The sequence below is a fragment of the Conger conger genome, chromosome 11, assembly GCF_963514075.1.
Source record: "Conger conger chromosome 11, fConCon1.1, whole genome shotgun sequence".
NCBI lineage: Eukaryota > Metazoa > Chordata > Actinopteri > Anguilliformes > Congridae > Conger > Conger conger.
In genome coordinates this window covers 1,660,001-1,682,059 of record NC_083770.1, presented here as the reverse complement: position 1 = coordinate 1,682,059, position 22,059 = coordinate 1,660,001, and the positions used below count along the sequence as shown (strand labels likewise).

Below are 22,059 nucleotides of genomic sequence, written 5' to 3'. Positions count from 1 at the left end.
GTGTCCAGCCTGAATGAATGTCATTATTCTGATTTGAAAATAGTTTATGATTTACTGGTTTTTACACTTTGGTGTTGGTCTCCACTCTAAGAAACATTGTCCAGAACATTGTCAACAATCAGGCGCTGTTTGCGATCCTGCTGGCTTCCTGTGGATCAGCTCAAAGGCTTTAAAACAGGGCTGTTATCTGAAATGTATGAAGTTGAGGTTAGCTTGGATGGTTTGGATGACATTCTGGTCACTTTAACCAGAGTGGTTATTGTTTTTGTTCATTTTGCTCTGTGACAATCACACACTACATATCAATACCAGAGATAACATCTCTGTATATAGTATACATTCTTGGTCCCAGGCAGTTTCTCAAAATGCGTCAGAATTAGCCATCTGCTCTGGCACCCAACCCTACACGCCTGAAGGGGGCAAGAGAAAAGAGGAAAATTCTACTCATTCCAGTAGAAATCAACTGCATTTTAATGCCTGCTGATTACATCTCCTAAATGTCAAGTGCATTTCCATTTAAAGTGCTTAAATAGCCTGGCCTGGCCGCACAGTGCAGCCGACGGCAGAGACAGCACAGAGCCTCCTCCCCTGCTCCCCCCATTACAAGATCCTCCCCTGCTCCCCCCATTACCAGCTCCTCCCCTGCCCCATTACCAGCTCCTCCCCTGCTCCATTACCAGCTCCTCCCCTGCTCCCCCCATTACCAGCTCCTCCCCTGCCCCATTACCAGCTCCTCCCCTGCTCCATTACCAGCTCCTCCCCTGCTCCATTACCAGCTCCTCCCCTGCTCCATTACCAGCTCCTCCCCTGCCCCATTACCAGCTCTTCCCCTGCTCCATTACCAGCTCCTCCCCTGCTCCCCCCATTACCAGCTCCTCCCCTGCCCCATTACCAGCTCCTCCCCTGCTCCATTACCAGCTCCTCCACTGCTCCATTACCAGCTCCTCCCCTGCCCCATTACCAGCTCCTCCCCTGCTCCATTACCAGCTCCTCCCCTGCCCCATTACCAGCTCCTCCCCTGCTCCATTACCAGCTCCTCCCCTGCTCCATTACCAGCTCCTCCCCTGCCCCATTACCAGCTCCTCCCCTGCTCCATTACCAGCTCCTCCCCTGCTCCCCCCATTACCAGCTCCTCCCCTGCCCCATTACCAGCTCCTCCACTGCCCCATTACCAGCTCCTCCCCTGCCCCATTACCAGCTCCTCCCCTGCTCTCTCCATTACCAGCTCCTCCCCTGCCCCATTACCAGCTCCTCCCCTGCTCCATTACCAGCTCCTCCCCTGCCCCATTACCAGCTCCTCCCCTGCTCCATTACCAGCTCCTCCCCTGCTCCATTACCAGCTCCTCCCCTGCTCCCCCCATTACCAGCTCCTCCCCTGCCCCATTACCAGCTCCTCCCCTCCTCCATTACCAGCTCCCCAAAAACAATGCATCCTAACCACCAATCGGCTCCCAGGAGGGGTGTGGCAATGGCTCTCCAGGCTCCTCTGTATGACCGTAAAGCCGTGGCTCACGTTGTGCCTGGCGCACGCAGCTCCCACGTCTCACGTTGTGCCTGGTGCACGCAGCTCCCGCGTGGCGGTACGCCGTTTCCTGGCCGCCTGCGTCCATGACGAGCGCCTTTCAGTGTTTTATTACCCACAATGCCATATGAGGCTCCCGCAGACGGGAGCTGGAGGAGACGGGTGAAGTCTCTCGGGGAGCCCGCGATGATGGGGCCCATTCCAGCGACAGCATCCGTCAGGCGGGTCTCACCATATGGCCACGGGGTGGTTAATGTGGCGATGGGGGAATTGCGTGCAAGGTCATTTAACAAGTCAACCAAAGACCACAGTGTAAGTTCATATGTATCAGTTCATATTGTATGTATTCATATGAGAGAGAGAAATTCACATTTGAATTGCTTAGACTTTCATATTCCCCCTTGTGGGCACACAAGGAGCTGCAGGTCATATTGTAATGCAGTCGACGCCATATAATTTAGGCTGAAAATGTTTCTGAATCATGAATTCTGTAATAAGAAAATAAACAAACAATCCAACACTGATCAGCCACAACATTAAACCCATCTGCTTAAACCATTTTTTTTTTTACTTTATAAAATTGTCTATGAACCCTTAATATTATATGATATGTGTACTTATATAAGCAGATCATCTAAGTGAATTGCATTCAAAAGCATAATTTTTAAATGAAAATGGAAATCTTGTAAGCTCATTGGGAGGGCGGGGTGCATTTTGTTATTTAAATATCTTGGTTTTGTTATTTAAATATCTATAAAAACAAATTATTAAGTATTTATAGACAAGTTTATACAGTTGAAAGCATTTTTAATCATGGCAAAACTGGTTTAAGCAGGAGATTTTAATGTGGCTGATTGTGATCGTATATATATATAATCAGACATAATTAGCATGTGGACTGAGAAGCTAACATTCAATTCTTCATTTTCACGGCTAAAACCGCCAAGCATTCCATCCAATTTGATATTTTCTTCACTTTAGAATCTTTGCCGCTGAAATACGGAGACTGAGCACTCAGTGGGCCTGGATCAGGAGACATCACGTCTCTGCTTCCTGTCTGGAGAGTTTGATAAAAAGGGAGAAAAAAACAGCACCATCGATGGACACGTGCCAGATAACCTCTCAGCCCCGCGCTGGAGGAAGGAACGGGGAAAATAATTGCACATGGCCACTCTTTTAAACTCCTCAAGAAGAAAGTGATAGTTTATTTGTAGCGAGATTCAATAAATAATTCAGACATGCCTCGGAGCTGGAAGGCACGTTGCAGGTGTGAGGGAGGAAGGGTCAGCCCCTCGCCGTGGGAGCACGTCAGGCCAGACACAACATTGCCGTCGTTCTGTTATGGTGGCATGGTCATCTGCGCAGGATTGGCTGTACGTCGCGTCAATCACCCAGAGGGCCAGTGCTCCGTGTGTTCTCCTCAACCTCTGATAAAATAAAGCCCAGATTTTCTCTACAGGCAGTGTGAAAGGTACACTTACAGCTGTACTGTAGCTTTTAAAATATTCTTCATAAGGGCAAGAGCAAAGGCATATTTGTTCTGCCGCTGCGAAGGTCTTCTTTGTTAGCTCGACCTTTCGAAGTTTCGCACAAACATCCTAAGGATTTGGGAAGTCTCTGCACCTTTGAAGATTCCTCTGTGAGACGAGTGTTAATTAGGCCAGGCTCAGGCGGCCCGTGTGTTCCTGCGGGGCTCAGTCTATCGGGTCTGGGGGTCCTGCTCACCTGCAGCATCCTGCATGTCAATAAGGGTTCCTCCAGGAAGAGCGCTGGCACTCCGCTCTGCTTTCTCACTTCACACCCGAGTCATGACTCCAGACGGGTTAACCTCGCCATTGATCGGAGATTCTAATTACACTCCCCCGGTTATTCTGCAGTCGTGAGCACCCTCCGTCTAACAGGGTCATTTCTGTGCTTGAACTAGGATTTGCATATAGTATCTGTGGAAAGATCATAGCAGTGACCTTAAAGGACTGTATTGGCAAATATATAATATATGATCGGAAAAGGCGATAAACAATATTGATACAGTACATTTTGAAGGAGGGTCATACATTTTAAACCCCTACCCCTAGCATGCTCGATATGTGCAGACATAGTGACCCAGAGAGCAGTGAAGTGGCTACAGCTGCATTTTAATGGCATGTATTTTCTATTATGTAAAGAACCGAAAACAACCACAATCAGGGCACTTCTCATCAACCCCTGCATTATAATTTTTAAGTGATAGTGGTGTTACTGGAGTTACAGTCAGCTAATGCCACTTGAAAATTAAGTCAGTGAGCTTAAGTCAGTTACAGTGACTTAAACTGTGTTAGTGAGCTAAAATAAGCAGGCATATTATGCATTTGGTACATAAAATCTTTTTTGAGTCAGCAGTGGTGTTTAATTCACTAAGAAGAAGAAAATACAGGAAAGTCAAAATGAGACATAACGATATCACAAACAACGGCCAGGCCAAATGATGTCACAGAAGACTGATACAACAGGTCAGATTTCATCAGGACGTCCAGGGAAGACCAGCAGAGAAAGCTGTGCTACAGGCTCTCTTAATTCATCGATCACTTTTACGCCCCTCTTCTGTTTGCATATTTCATCCCGTAAACAAGGTGAATGATGTGCCGAGTAATGCACATAATCCAGATTTATTAAATCCCGTTTTTTTTATCAAACTCTCAGCCCACCGGCGTGATTTATGTGATTTAATTAGCCGGCGGATGTAAAACAGGTTGGCGTGATGAAAAGGTAAAGAAGAGTGCGCGAGGACACATAAATAACGCTCTCCTCTCTCTCACGAGGCGCTGAATGACGCCGGGGGGGGGCGCCGGGGGGGGGGGGACGCCCAATTAGATTAAAAGGGTCTGAATAACAATGGCAGGACGCTGTGGACCTGTCTCGCCCGTCAGGGAGACTGCGTATCGATTAAAGCTAAACGGTTCCGTTACTGACATCAGCAGCGCTGTTTATCAGTCGCTCCTGGCCGGCTCTCTCGCCCTTTCCCCCGGGAGAGAGAGGCGGGAGAGAGAGGCCAGAGAGAGTGGCGCGCTGCCCCCTTTGCTCTGGTCCGGTCCGGTCCGGTTCTGTGGAGAGGGAAGATCAAACCATCTTCCTTAATAGTCGGCTGATTTATTTGCCAGCACTGGGGGAAGTGGGAGGAACGGAAAAGAGCTCTCCGTAAAGTATTGTCTTCTTAAGAGCGCTCGCATCATTTCTGAAAAACGCAGACTCCTCCTTCTCTGTGACATGATGAGTGTTTGGCCTTTGGCACTGAAGGCGTCTGTCATGCTTGCTCAGGAAAACGAGAGAGAAGAGAAAATGCAAGGATTGAAAAAGAAGGCTGAATATCCACCCAGCTGCCTGAAAGAGAAGAAAGAGAGAAGGATTCAATCACAGTGCCTTCGGTTAAGGAAAAACAAGGCAGGGCTTTCACATACAGCAGATAACTCATACACTGTACCCCTTTCTTCACTTCTTAATACAAAAATTTCCCTTTCGGGAAATGCTGTTGTTCCACTTTGGGATTGAAATATAAAATACAGTGATCGCATGCCAGGTCCCTTACAACTACTTCACATTGCTTCTCAGTTTAAAAGAAAATGGTGTGCATACTGAAAAGTAACACTCAGGGAAGTTACGTTACTTTACGTTACAAAAGTAGTTATGTTACTTTTTCAAAGGAAAAATAAAAACTGACAATTCAAAAAGTGCAAATTCACCTGCCAACCAAAGAACAAAAAAAATATTACATATCAGAGATAACATATCAGATTTGAAAAAAAAAATGAGATAATCATATATTGATCCAAGTAGCACAGTTTTTGGTCTATTTTGGCCTATAGAAGCATATTTACACATAAACTAGTCTCTCAAAGGTTTTATGACTTTAAACAAACTTTGTACCGTGGTCATGTAGAGAATTGGTTACACTTTAATCAAAGAAGTGTTGGGCTCTGTGCCAAGAGACAGACAACAACTACGGACCTGAAGGGAGGCGGAGTTACCAGTGATTAATGTGGAGAAATGATTAGTATTTGCAAATGAGTAAATACATTATGGATCATTTATTTGACTTTCACACTTGTTTCTTCAGTGGTCAGCAATATGTTGGATGGCCTATGATTTACATAATATGGATGAATAACTTATGAGCTGTAAACCACTGAGCTCATGCCAATACTAGCTAGCTATCTCGTTAGCTAACTGAGCTAACTGGGCTAACTAGGCCTTCCTAACACTAGAGCTTTTACAATAGCAACATTACAACTTAGGTTGTTTTATTCCATTGGGTAGTCTTCATTAATATCTCATAACTTGGCACCCCCGGTGGTTGTCATCTCCAGTGTAGGATCAAATCTCAGTGGCGATATCTTTTTTTGGCTTGTGACTGGGTACCCAGGGGGTTCAGACCTGGCTGCGTCCTCACAGGAGGGATAATCGACCAGGGATGGTCTCTCTCTCTCTGTGCTCGCCTCATTCGACTTTCTACACACAGTGCAGTGTTAGCTATGCCTGTAACAGGCAAAACAGACCCTTCTCCAACTAAACCTTCATAGCCACAATAATATCAGAGCATCTGTTGGGCACTTGAGTAAGGAACCTTAACCCCAAATTACTCCAAGGGGGATTGCTTAGTCCCCTGCTTAGTCTAACTAACTGCAAGTCGCTTTGGATAAAAGTGTCAGCTAAATAGCGAATTCTGGAAATGATAGTTATCAGGGGGCCCACATGTTGATATTTTAACTCTGTTCTATTCAACTCCCCCATTACAAACTCTGGTTGATCCTCCACGGAGATAGTTAGAAGACAGAAACCTTGTATGAGATGTTTAATTGCATGCGTACGCCATACTTTGATGAATTCAAATGAAAAGGATAAAGTGGCAGGGAAGCAGTCGTGTGACTGAGGGAAAGAGACATCCACATCTGCAGCCTGACAGGCAGGAGCAGTTGTTATTGATGTAGATGTTTTTTGAGTTTGGTGTTTTAGACTCTCTGGGGCCAGACTCTGGAATTTTCACCAGCGACTCCCAAACATTTCCAATCGATAAAGTCGGAGCGTTTAAACGAGCGAGCAGATGGGCCCGGCCTGCTCCTGTTTGTTCTGTCTTCTTCTGTTAATTTCAGGTCAGACAGAAAAGAAGTGACAAGCTGCACACATCCGCAGATCCTGTTGCTAACGCTGAGCGCACTCCAGAGGAAGCCCCGTAGAAACAGCGAAGATCTGCTGCAACTTTGAGAAGCATCGCAGCTCAGGTGGAGCTTACAGGTGAGGGAATTTAAGACCTAACGAAAGCAGTGGCGGTTTCTGAGCTGAAAATCAAGGAGGCAGAAAACTAACTATTAATTTTATCTGACTATTGGTCTTGACCTGTTTTCAATCATGTTCCTTGATTAACAAGTTTGCAAATGATCAGAATAATCCATCAGCATGTAAACACACAGCTTCCTTCTTCACGCCATGTTAGGGAGATTAAATTATAAATTACATTTAGAAAAATATATTTTATTCACTACCTAGTCAGCACACTTGGTCACAGCGATGTTTTCATCATGTACTCAAATTCATTGGGACAAAATTATCCATGAATGCGTTAATAACATGTTGCAATAAAGGCTATCTAACTTGTGCCATTCTGTCATAATCAGTCGTAAGTTGCCAAGACCAATTTCACATAAAATCGGTGTTTGTAAATGAGATTTCAGTTTTTGATTGCTCCCCCTCTATCATTTCTCATTTTTTGTTTTATTCAGGCAAATAGAAAGCAGAGAGTTACAGATAGAGAAGGGATCACAGCTCAGCAGGTGTCAAGGTAGGGATCAAACCCCAGAACCGCTGGGAATCGGTCCCTACACAGACTATGCACAGTGCCAAATGAAGTACAAAAAATATGATTGTGTTTTACCCAATCCTTAAAGCATGTAACTAACAGTTTCCGAGTACCCCTTAAGAAATTAACATGGTGGCTACAACATAGTGCTCTCACATCAGCATAGTTCTGAAAAACATAAAGTCACAAGTCTCCAAAAATGTATTTCATACGGTCCATTTAATGAGCATGTAAATAAGGATGACAAAGTAGTATAATTATTTATATTTTTCTTTTGATTATGCAAAACCTTTTTTTTTAAGGAAACAAGGGAAAGGGGGGGGATTATTTTTAGGATTTGTAGGATAACACTAGAAAGACCAGAGCCCACACCAACTGGTGTTCGGACTAAAAAATGTGTATTACTCCAAACACTGTAAATGCAATACTCTCCTCCTTCCACTACCAAGTATTTTGGCTTCATTACAAAAATTCCTGGTACTGAATAATTGTGGGCGTTGTAGTTATACAAATCAAATGGAACTGAAACTGGGACTTTGAAGATACTCTGAATAGAGTCCATGATGGCAGTACAGAGAGACAGCTATGTGGAATTCAACAGATTTGTGTGTGGTCCCTGCTCACACTAACCAAAGATCCATGTTCTCTGTGGAATTGATGAGTAAGAGGATAAAACATTGCATGTTGCCTTTCTTTAACTATTCATTCAGTTGTGAAAATGTGAAAGCAATGCGTGGGCTTTCTAGTGTTAAGCCACAAAATAAATTAACTTAATAAACTTAATAAAGCACAATGCATATTATGCCAAAAGTCATGCCAATATTTTGTTGCTCTACAACAAAAATTCTTCCTCCACAGACTTTAAAGTCTCAGAATTTCCCATGATCCCTCAGGGACTGACAGAGAAAGCGAGGGACACTGACCTTTGACCTAAGAGCCGGTGAGGGTGAGAGCGGGCTGGGCTGTGCTCTCTTGCGGCAGGCTGTGATGGCGGGCAGCCAGGGGGTTGTCCAGGGTGACGTTGAACGTTCCCTTTAGCACTGTGTCCATCACCGCTGGGCTCAGCTGAGGAGTGATCAAACAGTCAAGGTTCCATTAATGTCAATTTATGTTCATTTCTCAATGCTGTTCAATTTTCCAAATGGAAAGCAGCATTACATCCAGTACATAAAAACCAGGGACAGACCACTTTATAAAAACGCCAGGCTTAACAATTCTTTAAAATGCAAAATAACTAATCTAAACATGCATTAGGCCAAAAACAATAAGTTATAGTTGACACAAAATCTACCACTCCCTGGCAACGTTGAATAATACAACATTGTTGTGTACAAATTATTAATTCATGCCTCTGCTGACTGTACAACTCAGTCAATTACGTGATGCCACTTCTCCCCAACAAATTGTAAACAACTGTATTGGTGTATGTTTTCCACACAAGTAAAAGTGATTGTTGAAGCAAAATGCTCTGAGTAAAATGAACTCTGATAGTACTTCTGAGTATAATAGAGCGCATTTGGTCCCTAGTGCAAGTGTATTCACATAAACGTGAATTATTTTATTTTTGTAATGTTTCTGTATTTGTTCCGTATGTTTTCATGATTATTCTTGTTTATCATTCATTTCTCATAGTACCTGGTTTATGTTTTCCCATTACAGTTCTCTATTGTCCTCCCCGGTTATGTCTACGTCTGAATGTTTATCAGTCTAGTCACTCCCCTGTCTGCGTGCCCCACTATTCGGGTGGTTACGGTAGTTTTCGGGGTTCAACATTTTTTCTAAACTCGCGATTCTTACTTCCTGCTTTTTCTTGATAGTTAAATGTTGTAAAGCACGATTCTTACTAACTACTACTAATCTAGGTTTTGTACAGTACTAATCCGATTAATACACTTACTGTCTGTCTAACTAACTAACTAACAATCACTTTTATTGGGTAGTTTAGAAATATTCATGTAAATAACTCACTAACGCTATCTCTTAGTATTCCTGCACTGTTCTATAACTCCGCCTCCCTATGCTATCCCTGATTACTCGTTTAGTTTCAGCGAAGTGTTCGCACCTGTCTCTAATTATCACTACGTCTTCTAACTATGCAAATGTCTACTCCCTAATCCGGAGCCGTATGTTTTACATGTTTTGTTTCGTGCATCCAGTCCGCGTTTTCGTCTCCCTCCCGTTATTATGTTATTACCCTATTGTGTTTCCCCACCTGTTGTCCATTTGTTTAGCCCACCTTTTCCTCTGCCCCGCCTAGATTGTCACCTTCCTTCTTGTATTTAAACCTCAGTCTCAGTATGCTTCATTGTCAGAACGTTGATCTTGATAAGTGCCGATTGTTTGTAAGCCTTGTTATAGAGATTCTTGAAAGACACCCCTTTGCCTTGACTTCGACTTTGCTTTTGCCCTACTGTACCTTCGCCCTGTGATTTTCTGGATTTTGACCCCTCGCTTGTTTTTTCGACCATTCTTTTGCTTTTCGTTTTTTGGCTGTGTTTTGGATCTCTTGGCTTGTGACTACTGGACATTAAAACTACTCTTTTGGATTATCCTGTGGTCTGCGTCTGGGTTCCCTGCACCGTACATAACAATTTTATTTATTTATTTTTCTGTGTATACCGTTAGGCAATAAACCTACAACTACACAATGTACTCAATCTAAACTTGTATACTGCTTTGACTAAAATTAAGTGTACAATCTTTTGCATAGTTTAACAGTTTGGTGAGCACATTTTCATATATGTGTGTCGTCATGAGTTTTGTCTGTTAGTTTATTCTGTGTTTTTGTAAATTTATTATTTTTCATATTCATGTCTGGTTTTCTGTTTACATTCATTAGTCATTGCACTCGTCTTCCCCAGTGATGTTTGTGTCTTTTTGTAGTTCTGAGTCACTTCCCTGTCTTCGTGATTCATTTTCTGGTTTCCCACGATTCCTTCTCAGTCTCGCTTTTCTTACTTCCTGCTTTCTCTCCATTTCATGTTTATAGATAGCACTAATATACTAATCCCAACTAACATAGAATTTCTACAGTACTAATTATATTGACACACTGTTTGTCTAACTAACAAACTAACATTCTCTCGTTTTGGGTATTTGTAATTTAATCACGTAACTAACTCTACCTCTACTTAATTCTGTGCAATTGTCTACTCCCTAGTCCGGAACCGTTTATATTACATGTGTGTCTTTGTGAATCCAGTCCGCGTTTTCGTTTCGCTATTGTATTATTGCCCTTTCATGTTCCTCACCTGATGTTTATTTGTTAGACCGCCCTCACTCCCATGCAACGTCTAGTTTGTCTCATTCCCCTGTGTATTTATACCTGTCCTTTTCAGTTGCACTTTGCTGGCTCGGCTTGTCTGTATTTGAGTTCCGGGCTCTTTTCATTCCTTCCCCCTTGTTCTAGCCTCCTCGTCCCTGTTCCTTTACCCTTGTTCTAGCCTCCTCGTCCCTGTTCCTTCCCCCTTGTTCTAGCCTCCTCGTCCCAGTTCCTTTGCCCTTGTTCTAGCCTCCTCGTCCCTGTTCCTTTGCCCTTGTTCTAGCCTCCTCGTCCCTGTTCCTTCCCCCTTGTTCTAGCCTCCTCGTCCCTGTTCCTTCCCCCTTGTTCTAGCCTCCTCGTCCCTGTTCCTTCCCCCTTGTTCTAGCCTCCTCGTCCCTGTTCGTTTGCCGTTGTTCTAGCCTCCTCGTCCCTGTTCGTTTGCCCTTGTTCTAGCCTCCTCGTCCCTGTTCCTTCCCCCTTGTTCTAGCCTCCTCGTCCCTGTTCGTTTGCCGTTGTTCTAGCCTCCTCGTCCCTGTTAGTTTGCCTTTGTTCTAGCCTCCTCGTCCCTGTTCCTTCCCCCTTGTTCTAGCCTCCTCGTCCCTGTTCCTTCCCCCTTGTTCTAGCCTCCTCGTCCCTGTTCGTTTGCCGTTGTTCTAGCCTCCTCGTCCCTGTTCCTTTGCCCTTGTTCTAGCCTCCTTGTCCCTGTTCCTTCCCCCTTGTTCTAGCCTCCGCATCCCTGTTCCTTTACCCTTGTTCCATTCTGTCCTGGTTTGTTTTTGCTGTTTCTGATTTTCTTTGGTTTTGATTCCTGCCTGGCCCTCCTCTGGACTCTTCTCTTGTTTTTGTGTACCTCTGCACTGTTTCTGGACTGCCTTCTCGGTTTTGAACTACTGCCTGTTTGGATTACGCTCTGTCTGCCCCTTATTCACTGCTTATTAAACCTGCCATCCCTGAGTCTGCGCATGGTTCCTCTGCTTGTCACAATGTGGAAATCATCAAACTATGCTTGTGAAGAAAAAACCTAAGCTCTATGACTTACAGTGCATCCGGAAAGTATTCACAGCTCTTCACTTTTCCCACATTTTGTTATGTTACAGCCTTATTCCAAAATGGAATAAATTCTTTTTTTTCCTCAAAATTCTACACACAACACCCCATAATGACAACATGAAAGAAGTTTTTTTTTAATTTTGGCATATTTATTAAAAATAAAAAACTAAGAAATCACATGTACATAAGTATTCACAGCCTTTGCTCAATACTTTGTTGATGCACATTTGGTGCTGCCACCACCATGCTTCACTGTAGGGATGGTATTGGCCATGTGATGAGTGGTGCCTGGTTTCCTCCAAACATGACGCCTGGCATTCACGCCAAAGAGTTCAATCTTTGTCTCATCAGACCAGAGAATTTTGTTACTCATGGTCTGAGAGTCCTTCAGGTGCCTTTTGGAAAACTCCAGACGGGCTGCCATGTGCCTTTTACTAAGGAGTGGCTTCCGTCTGGCCACTCTACCATACAGGCCTGATTGGTGGATTGCTGCAGAGATGGTTGTCCTTCTGGAAGGTTCTCCTCTCTCAGCAGAGGAACGCTGGAGCTCTGACAGAGTGACCATCGGGTTCTTGGTCACCTCCCTGACTAAGGCCCTTCTCCCCTGATTTCTCAGTTTAGATGGGCGGCCAGCTCTAGCAAGAGTCGTGGTGGTTCCGAACTTCTTCCATTTACGGATGATGGAGGCCACATTGGGACCTTCAAAGCAGCAGAAATGTTTCTGTACCCTTCCCCAGATTTGTGCCTCGAGACAATAATGTCTTGGAGGTCTACAGACAATTCCTTTGACTTCATGCTTGGTTTGTGCTCCGACATGCACTGTCAACTGTGGGACCTTATATAGACAGGTGTGTGCCTTTCCAAATCATGTCCAATCAACTTAATTTACCACAGGTGGACTCCAATGAAGCTGTAGAAACATCTCAAGGTTGATCAGTGGAAACAGGATGCACCTGAGCTCTATTTTGAGCTTCATGGTAAAGGCTGTGAATACTTATGTACATGTGATTTCTTCGTTTTTTATTTTTAATAAATTTGCAAAAATCTCAAAAAAAACTTTTTTCACGTTGTTATTATGGGGTATTGTGTGTAGAATTTGAATGTGTGTAGAAAATGAATTTAATCAATTTTGGAATAAGGCTGTAACATAACAAAATGTGGAAAAAGTGAAGCGCTGTGAATACTTTCTGGATGCACTGTACAAAATAAATGTTGCTTGGTTTCACCTTATATATATCTTCTGTCCCCACATGCCAAATATTCATGGTGCAACTACAACAGCACGTTATCCCATGAGAGAACCTGGTCTCCCAGCAACCATCTCTCTAACACGCTCCTTTGAGGTCCACAGCATTTGGCGTGAAGGGGGGAATTTTGGCAGAAATGCAGCACACTGCGTGCTGAGCTGCACAGGCTGGCTTCACTGTTTAGAGCAACAAGACAAACTAGAGATGTACATTTCCTCAAGAAAATGTGAAGTGTGATTGCAGTATATCCGTGGACTATTGCTACTACTGCTAATACTATGGTGTTTAAATATTTAAATTTACAAGCTGGTGTACAGGTGTACCTAATATAGTGGTCTATATAAGGTTTGATGTATATTGTGCTGTGTATTCTGATGCATATTATATGTGTATTGTCTAAATTGAGAGAGTAATGGCAGTCAAAGTCAAAATGGCAGCATGTCAAAACAACTGTCACCACTGTAGAAACTGAATATTCCTCCATTCATTCCTATGGGGCTTTTTTCCCTAGAAAACCTGAAATACCTCACCGTTCAGGTCCAAGCCGGACATTTTTCAGTGGTTTGGTGTCAATAGCTTAAAAACTGCGGGAGGAGTAGGCTTCGCAACACACTAATAAGAAGTCATAGTCTACTATCAGATAGCAGCTTATATCATCCAAATAGGAACAGGATTGTACAGTAAATTGATGAAGTAAATTCCAATTCCATTAATATACTGTTTACTGTACACAGAAAAGAGCATGTTCTGATGAGTGCACTGAAGAGTGACAGGCTGTTCAGAGAGTCACAATATACTAATCCCAAATAACATTGAATTTGTACAGTACTAATTATACTAAAACACCCTGTTCAGGATAAGCGGGTTAGGATAATGAATGAATGAATGAACTTAACGCATCTCCAGTTTCAATTCTGTTCTGTAACTCCGCCTCCCTATTCTATCACTGATTATTTGTTTCAGCGAAGTGTTCGCACCTGTCTCTCCGTATCTCTGCATCTCCTGATTCTGTGCAATTGTCTACTCCCGAGCCCAGAGCCATTTGTATTACGTGTGTCTGTGAATCCAGTCCGTGTTTTTGTTTCCCACTCGTTATTGTGCTAATACCTTTCATGTGCCTCACCTGATGTTTATTTGTTAGACCGCCCTCACTCCCATGCCCCACCTAGTTTGTCTCATTCCCCTGTGTATTTATACCTGTCCTTTTCAGTTGCACCTTGCTAGTTCGTCTTGTCCTGTTGTTTGAGTCCTGAGCCCTTGAATCCCGTCCCTCCAGTTCTAACCCCCTTGTTCCCGAGCCCTTGTTCCAGAGCCCTTGCGGCATTTCGTCTTGTTTATCTGGATTCCTGTTTATGAACCCTGCCTGCTTTTTTGACTCTTTTTTTGGATCAACCTTTGTACTTTTGCCTGTGTGGACTGACCGCCTGTTTTTGATCTGTCTGCCCCTTCATCTGCCATTAAGCCTGCCATTTTTCCACACCCCTGTGTCTGCTTCTGGTTCCTCTGTCCTCCCTGCCATGACACGGTCTGCCTCTAGACATCTTGTGGCTGTCAATTTCATAGTATATTCATGTCATTTGCAACATTCATTTCCATAATATCTACATTTGTTGGAATATCATACTAAGTTCACAATGTTGCATTCTCTTCTCTTGTGTTCCCCGACAAACCTTTAGATTGCCTTACAATACAATATACATGCCTTTCTCATCATTTATGGAGTTAAAACAGAAAGAAAGTTCTGTTTCAAAGTTCATTCCTTTTAGAAGAATACAGAATACACATATATTGATTTTGCAGGATTGTACATACAGTACTATGCAAACATCCTAGGTAAAAAATATTTGTACAGTGAAGATACTTTCAAAAAAAATTATAAAATATAAATATAAAAAAATACTATAAAGAGCAGTGAACAGTTAAAAACGAAATGAAATCAACATTTGTTGTGACCACCATTAAAACTGTATCAATACTCTTAGGTACACTGTCCTGCAGGTTTATGAGAGAATCAGCTGGTAGGTTGCTCCAAGCATACTGGACAACTTGCCACAGATCTTATGCACACTTTGGCTGTCTCACTTGCTTCGGGCTTTTCAGGGTTTTTTATCTGAAAAGTGGTCTATTACATCTGGTCCATCTCTGGAACATTTTATTTTTTTAATTAATGTTTGGAAATTACATATTACATAAATATGACATATGATAATAATGCATAAAACATCTAGGGTGAAGCCTAAGACTTTTGCATAGTATTGTACTTCACAATGCCTGACATTACCTAATGAACTTGCTCAGTGGGATCTGAACAGTTCTCCAGGTGAGTGCACTCATTTCACAACGACTTCACCAGGGATAGGAACCCACAACAAAGTCACATCACTGTGCTGCATATGACCCCAATGCCACATCAAACAGGCCTGTGAAGTACATGTATCAGCACACTTCCAAGTCACCTCCTTGATGTGTGTGCACTGCACAAAATGGACTCCGTAATCGGTATTCTCCAAACAAATCCGAGCCGCTAAATTAGTATGCTTCCTTCAGCAGCTGGGATTGGCCGCGAGCTGAATGAGCATCGATCTGTTAGTGTGGGCTCAGAGCCCTGGCGCCCCTTCCTGCCCGAGGTCGGGGTGTCCCGAGTTCACGGCACACTGTGTGAAATACCCGGGGAGGGGGCTCTGGAGCGAGTCAGGGGAAAACAAGAGAAGAGGAACGGAACCAGTGTTCTCTCTCTCTCCATGGTGTAGGTGAAGGTGTGAAAGGTGTAGGTGTGAACGGTGTAGGTGTGAAAGGTGTAGGTATGAACAGTGTAGGTGTGAAAGGTGTAGGTGTGAAAGGTGGAGGTGTGAACGGTGTAGGTATGAACGGTGTAGGTATGAACGGTGTAGGTGTGAAAGGTGTAGGTGTGAAAGGTGTAGGTGTGAACGGTGAAGGTGTGAACGGTGTAGGTGTGAAAGGTGTAGGTGTGAACAGTGTAGGTGTGAAAGGTGTAGGTGTGAACGGTGCAGGTGTGAAAGGTGTAGGTGTGAACAGTGTAGGTGTGAAAGGTGTAGGTGTGAAAGGTGTAGGTGTGAACGGTGTAGGTGTGAAAGGTGTAGGTGTGAACGGTGAAGGTGTGAAAGGTGTAGGTGTGAAAGGTGGAGGTGTGAACGGTGTAGGTATGAACGGTGTAGGTATGAACAGTGTAGGTGTGAAAGGTGGAGGTGTGAATGGTGTAGGTGTGAACGGTGTAGGTATGAACAGTGTAGGTATGAACGGTGTAGGTGTGAAAGGTGTAGGTGTGAACGGTGTAGGTATGAACAGTGTAGGTGTGAAAGGTGTAGGTATGAACGGTGTAGGTGTGAAAGGTGTAGGTGTGAAAGGTGGAGGTGTGAACGGTGTAGGTATGAACAGTGTAGGTGTGAACAGTGTAGGTGTGAACGGTGTAGGTGTGAAAGGTGGAGGTGTGAACAGTGTAGGTGTGAACGGTGTAGGTGTGAACGGTGTAGGTATGAACAGTGTAGGTGTGAAAGGTGTAGGTATGAACGGTGTAGGTGTGAAAGGTGTAGGTGTGAACGGTGAAGGTGTGAACGGTGAAGGTGTCATGTGTCAGTAAGCTGCAGGAATGAGGTGGATAGTACAAACATAGTGCTATGGAATGATAATTATAAGAAATTTAAATATTTAGGTGACGGTTACAGTTGATTAGACTTGGCAGGGGACACCTTGTGCCTTGCCACTTAGAGGCTGCTCCAGGAAGCCTTTGGCTCTTCAGCAGCACTGTTTCTAGGGGCAATACTTTTGAATGCAGGTCAAACATTTTCTGCATAAAATGTATAAACATTATAAATATTAATGTGACTAATATGCTGGTGTAACTTTCAAGCACACACACACACTCAGCGATGAATGCTGACAATGCAGGAAACAGCCTAAACAACCAAACTGTACCCATGTCAAGTGTACATAGTTTAGAGCTATCGCAACCAACAGCAAAGTGCTCAAAACTCACCTAAAACAAATTAATCCAGATGATACATTCTTGTGTTAGCTCCAGAAGCACAGTTCCAGAGGTAAACACACACACACACACACAACGCTGAATCTTTCAAAGGAAAATCATTCCAAAGAGCACCCTTATGAGAGTGACAGTCTAATTGACTTTATTGAACAAGCAGGCAGGGGCAGCCTGTAGCCTTGTGGCTAAGGTACATGACTGGGACCCAGAAAGTTAGTGGTTCAAGCCCCGGTGTAGCCCCAATCCGCACAGTTGTTGGGCCCTTGAGCAAGGCCCTTAACCCCGCATCGCTCCCTGGGCACTGCACTGTGGCTGCCCATTGCTCCTAAGTAACTAGGATGGGTCAATTGCAGAGGACGAATTACCCCACAGGGTTCAATAAAGTATACCATCATCATCATCATCATCATCATCATCCTCTTCTTCTTCTTCTTTATTGATTTCACTGTTAAATTGCCACTTGATTAATCAGGGATAGGTGTTTCATGCATCTTACACCACAGCCCCATCTGCTAATGTAAAATGTTCCGACAACAATAAATACGCTCATACTGTACAAATACAATGTTTCTCATGTGTATAGCGTAAGGTTTTAAACATATTAGCAGCTGTTACTCTGCTGAAGCTGTGCAGATGCAGAACTTGGTATTATTATTTTTGATGCATTTGAATTGTAGTAATTTTTTTCTTCCCAATGATCAAGAGGCCACATTACATCTATTTTGGGCTGAATTTGGCCCACCAACTCTGTTCCAGAGATGTGGTTGTTTAGTTACCTATCTACAGTCTTGATATCTACACTTCTCTGAGGTCACCTGTAAGGCAACAACGATTTTACACCCCAGTGCAAACGAGCATTGATTGGATATTCCTCCCTGATGACAACTGTTGTGTGCTGGGCATGTCGGTTAACGCTAATGGACAGCTAAGGGAACTAACAGAAACATGCTGTATAGGGCTCTGTCTGCTCGCATGGTGAGTGACTCCTATTTAGTGAGCCACCCAGGGGGCCATAACAAGAACAAATCCTACACAACACAGAGCCAGAGTCCATCTACAGCAGCCATGTCTGGCACCTTTACACAACTCATAACTTTTATTAATAATCGCTTACGTAACATCATTTTCTAAATGAACCCATTGGAATAAATCTTCCTCTAAACAGACCACTCTGTTTTCATAAACAGCCGTGGACCCCTTTCTTAATAACCCCTGTATTGTAAAGATAACGGTTGAAGTAGATGGCTGTTAATGGGATCCAAAGTTGTTAAAAGGCGAGCGTTTCTGGATAAGCACTTCAAAGGGAGCCGCGGCGAGAGACACCCCTGTTTTAATGCGCTTAAGGCTGGAGAGCAGAGGGGAGACGCTCTCTAATGTGCTCTAACGGTAATTAAGGGCCCGACTCCTCGCCGGGGTGCCCGCTCGCCGAGAGTTCGTCAAACTAACGACCTGCCTTTCTGACACTGATGGTCGGGGCGAGGCGTGGAACTGACACCTCTGCTCTGCGCTAATTACACCTGGTAGGCTGGGCTGGGAGCTGAGGGGAGCTTCCGAATCCAGGGAGCATCATCGGAGCCAGGCTGCGGGAAGACACGGAGGAACCGTCGCTCCGCTCCCCGCTAGCCCCGCTCCCGCGAGCCCCGCTAGCCCCGCTCCCGCTAGCCCCGCTCCCCCCTCCCGCTAGCCCTGATCCCGCTAGCCCCGCTCCCGCTAGCCCCGCTCCCCCCTCCCGCTAGCCCTGATCCCGCTAGCCCCGCTCCCGCTAGCCCCGCTCCCGCTAGCCCCGCTCCCCCCTCCCGCTAGCCCTGATCCCGCTAGCCCCGCTTCCGCTAGCCCCGCTCCCGCTAGCCCCGCTCCCCACTCCCACAGCAAAGGGTCTGAGTAGTGAGGGAACCATAAGGCGACCAGAGCTGTCAGACCGGAGTGGTCTAGCTGGGGAGTAGGGAGTGATTAAGGATTGGATGTAAGGTGGGGCAGTCCCCTTAGCAGCCTGAAATGCCAACACTAGGGCCTTGAAACGGATGCATGCGGCAATAGGAAGCCAGTGAAGGCCAATGAGGAGCGGGGTGACATGAGCCGACCTGGGCTGACTGGTGATCAGGCGGGCTGCAGCATTCTGGACCAGCTGGAGGGGCTTGATGGCACATGCTGGGAGACCGGCTAGGAGGGAGTTGCAGTAATCCAGGCGGGAAATGACGAGCGCCTGGACTAGGAGCTGGGTGGCTTTCTCCGTCAGGAGATGACGGATACGGCGTATATTGTAGAGGAAGAACCTGCAGGTTCTGGCAGTGGAGGATACTTGTGGAGCCAGAGTGAGGCTGTTTTCAAGAGTCACCCCAAGATTATTTGCCGTACGGGAGGACATAAATCAAGTATGTCCACACATGGGTTCCATCCACAACATGGAACCCAACTAAATTCCATTTTTAACACAAACATCATCTCCAATGAATGAGTCTATATGAATCATATGAACTGCAACAAAAAATATTTGAAGAGATGAGTTGTTATAGTATCAACATTATCAGAAATAATAAGCAATTCAAAGTACTATAATGCAAGTTCCATAACGTTTTCATTAAAAGTTAATTTACTGCAAAAAAATAACAAAACAAGTATTGGTGTTTATATAAATGCTGGGATTGGGATTTGTCAATGGGCACGAAAATGTCAAATACTATCTTAACAAGTTAGTATTTTCTACTTAAAGAATATTTTAAGTCCTATTACAAGACTAAAACACTGATTGGGTCAGGCTTTTTTGCAGTGCTACCCTTTATGAAACAGTCATTATGATAATGACTGGATAAAGAAGAAAAGTAATTACTTTTTGTATGGAATCATTTTATCATTAGGCAAGCCATTTGTGATTCATCCAGATAGCACCTTATACCATGATTCACTGTGAAGTCATTCAGAGTGCAAAATGCAATCATAAGGACCTCATATTCTCTTTGAAGGAATCAGTTCAATCCTTTTGGGAATCTTATCAACACCCAGGTTGCCAATTAACAGAATTTCTGCCTTACAGACTAACTGCTCTCATAGAATAAAATGTTTTCATCCATCAGAGTCAGCAAAGTTTTTCCTGACTAATGAGTAATACGTCATTGTATAGTTCTGTAATCTTGTAAGGAATTTTTTTCTTCATTGTAGTAGTAGTATTGGTACTACTAGTACTTGATTGGGCTACTAGATTAATAACTATTTATAATAATAATAATAATAATAATAATAATAATAATAACTATCAAAAATGCTAAAAACTTAAAAGCTTATTTATTGATTTAATTACTGTACTGAATGCAAAGGCATTCCTCTTAACCTATTGTATACGCCTTTCTCAAAGAAAAGCCAGGACATACACAGGATACTGAACCTGGGATCGACCCGCTTGTGACCCATGCATGCCAGATCATGATGAATGTTCCAGATCCTTCCATTCAGAGCACACCAAGGACTTTCCCAGATCGGCAAGTTTAGTCACTGCTGAACAGGGCTGCCCCTTTTCAAAATCATTAAAAGTGGACGTTATGTTCCTGTGAATTGTTCTGTAGGCCATATATTTTTAGCAATAAAAATAAAGTGGATGATCATGGACAGTTTATTGCAGATTTAACGTGGCAGACATGATCTGGAATGAGCTGGTATTTTCCTCAGGCAATCTTAAAATGTATAGGATTTGCCAAAAGCCAAGTTTGGCCGGCTCACGTGGAGCAGCATGATTGGCTCGCTGCTCCAGGGGGAGGTACTTGGCAGGGTCAGCTGATCGCCGCACAACATAAAGCACCTCAAGCACCTCGGGCGCCTCGGAATCACGGCTACCAGCATGTGGCGAGACGGCTTGAAGAAGGCGTGTCGCTCTCGTAGGGCTGCTGAGGGACGGGGTGGGGGCGGTGTATCTAATACTAGCTCTAATTGAATCAGACGAGGTCCAATTGGCTACCAAAATGGGAGAAAAAGGGAAAAAACTTGAAAATAAAACTTTAAAAAGAAAATTTAAAAAATGTATAGGATTTATTTCCTTTATACAGTCACGTAATGTAAGCATAATGCAAATAAATACGGTATATAGTCATGTTCACGCATCTTTGCGATGGAGAAGTGTGGAATGTATGGCTGAGATAGAAGAGACTTTCTGTTCTCATCGCCGTAGCTTTTTAAGAGGAATGAAATTGACCTGAAGCTAATGCCTGATCTATTGCCGCTTGTTTCATTTTGCACAGTGAACATTTGTGAAATACAGAAAGGGTGTTTCTTGCCTGAGTGGAACATTGATAACGTCTCAACCAGATGATAACCTGCAACAGCCACAATGCAGGTCCTTTGAGGGGGAGACCTAACCAGATATAACCAGATATAACCAGATATAACCAGATATAACCAGCGTCACCAGATGAGAAATATTAAATCATCACACATGGGTGTTAAAATTATGGTTTTTTTAAAAAGTATTGCACATAGTCAAGCGAAGAGGCAGTGTGTAATATGCATTACACATTACATTAATGGCATGTGGCAGACACACTTATCCAGAGTGACGTACAGTTTATTAGACTAAGCAGGAGACAATCCCCCCCTTGAGCAATGCAGGGTTAAGGGCCTTGCTCAAGGGCCCAACGGTCGTGCAGGTCTTATTGTGGCTACACCGGGGATCGAACCACCGACCTTGCATGTTCTAATCATTTACCTTAACCACTACAGGCCGCCCTTAGGCACTTACAATATAAAAATATATGCTTGTTAAAAAGTTGCCCTGTGTGCTTTATTGTAATGACAGCAGACCTTGTTGCACAATCTAGCCTCATAGCGATTGGCTGGAGAGATATTACATTAATTTTTCGAAATGACTTTGGGTGCACCTTAATACACAGCTCCAGGCTGCCCTTACATTTCCCAACACCGATTCTAAGTTTAACCATCGTAGCCTACAATAAAACGCCAAACCTATCATGAACATCATTACTTGTGAGATGACGTTTTTCACACAGGATGTTATGAATATGAGGCGGCACGGATGGCGCAGTGGGTAGCACTGCCGCCTCACAGCAAGGAGGTCCTGGGTTCGAATCCCCGTCGGCCGGGGCCTCTCTGTGCGGAGTTTGCATGTTCTCCCCGTGTCTGCGTGGGTTTCCTCCGGGTACTCCGGTT

General features: G+C 44.0%; 1 protein-coding gene across 1 annotated transcript in view; it reads right to left on the bottom strand.

Annotated features, from left to right (window-relative positions):
• Window positions 1-3,939: 3,939 nt before the first annotated feature.
• The window catches only part of stpg2 (sperm-tail PG-rich repeat containing 2), an 85,900-nt gene continuing 67,780 nt past the window's right edge, over window positions 3,940-22,059 (bottom strand). Inside the window, exons 13-14 of the mRNA XM_061260446.1 lie at window positions 8,273-8,414; window positions 3,940-4,879 (exon numbers count right to left, since the gene is read on the bottom strand). Of these exons, the coding sequence (XP_061116430.1) occupies window positions 8,280-8,414 (135 nt within the window). The 3' untranslated portion in view covers window positions 3,940-4,879; window positions 8,273-8,279. The remainder of the gene's footprint in view (window positions 4,880-8,272; window positions 8,415-22,059) is intronic.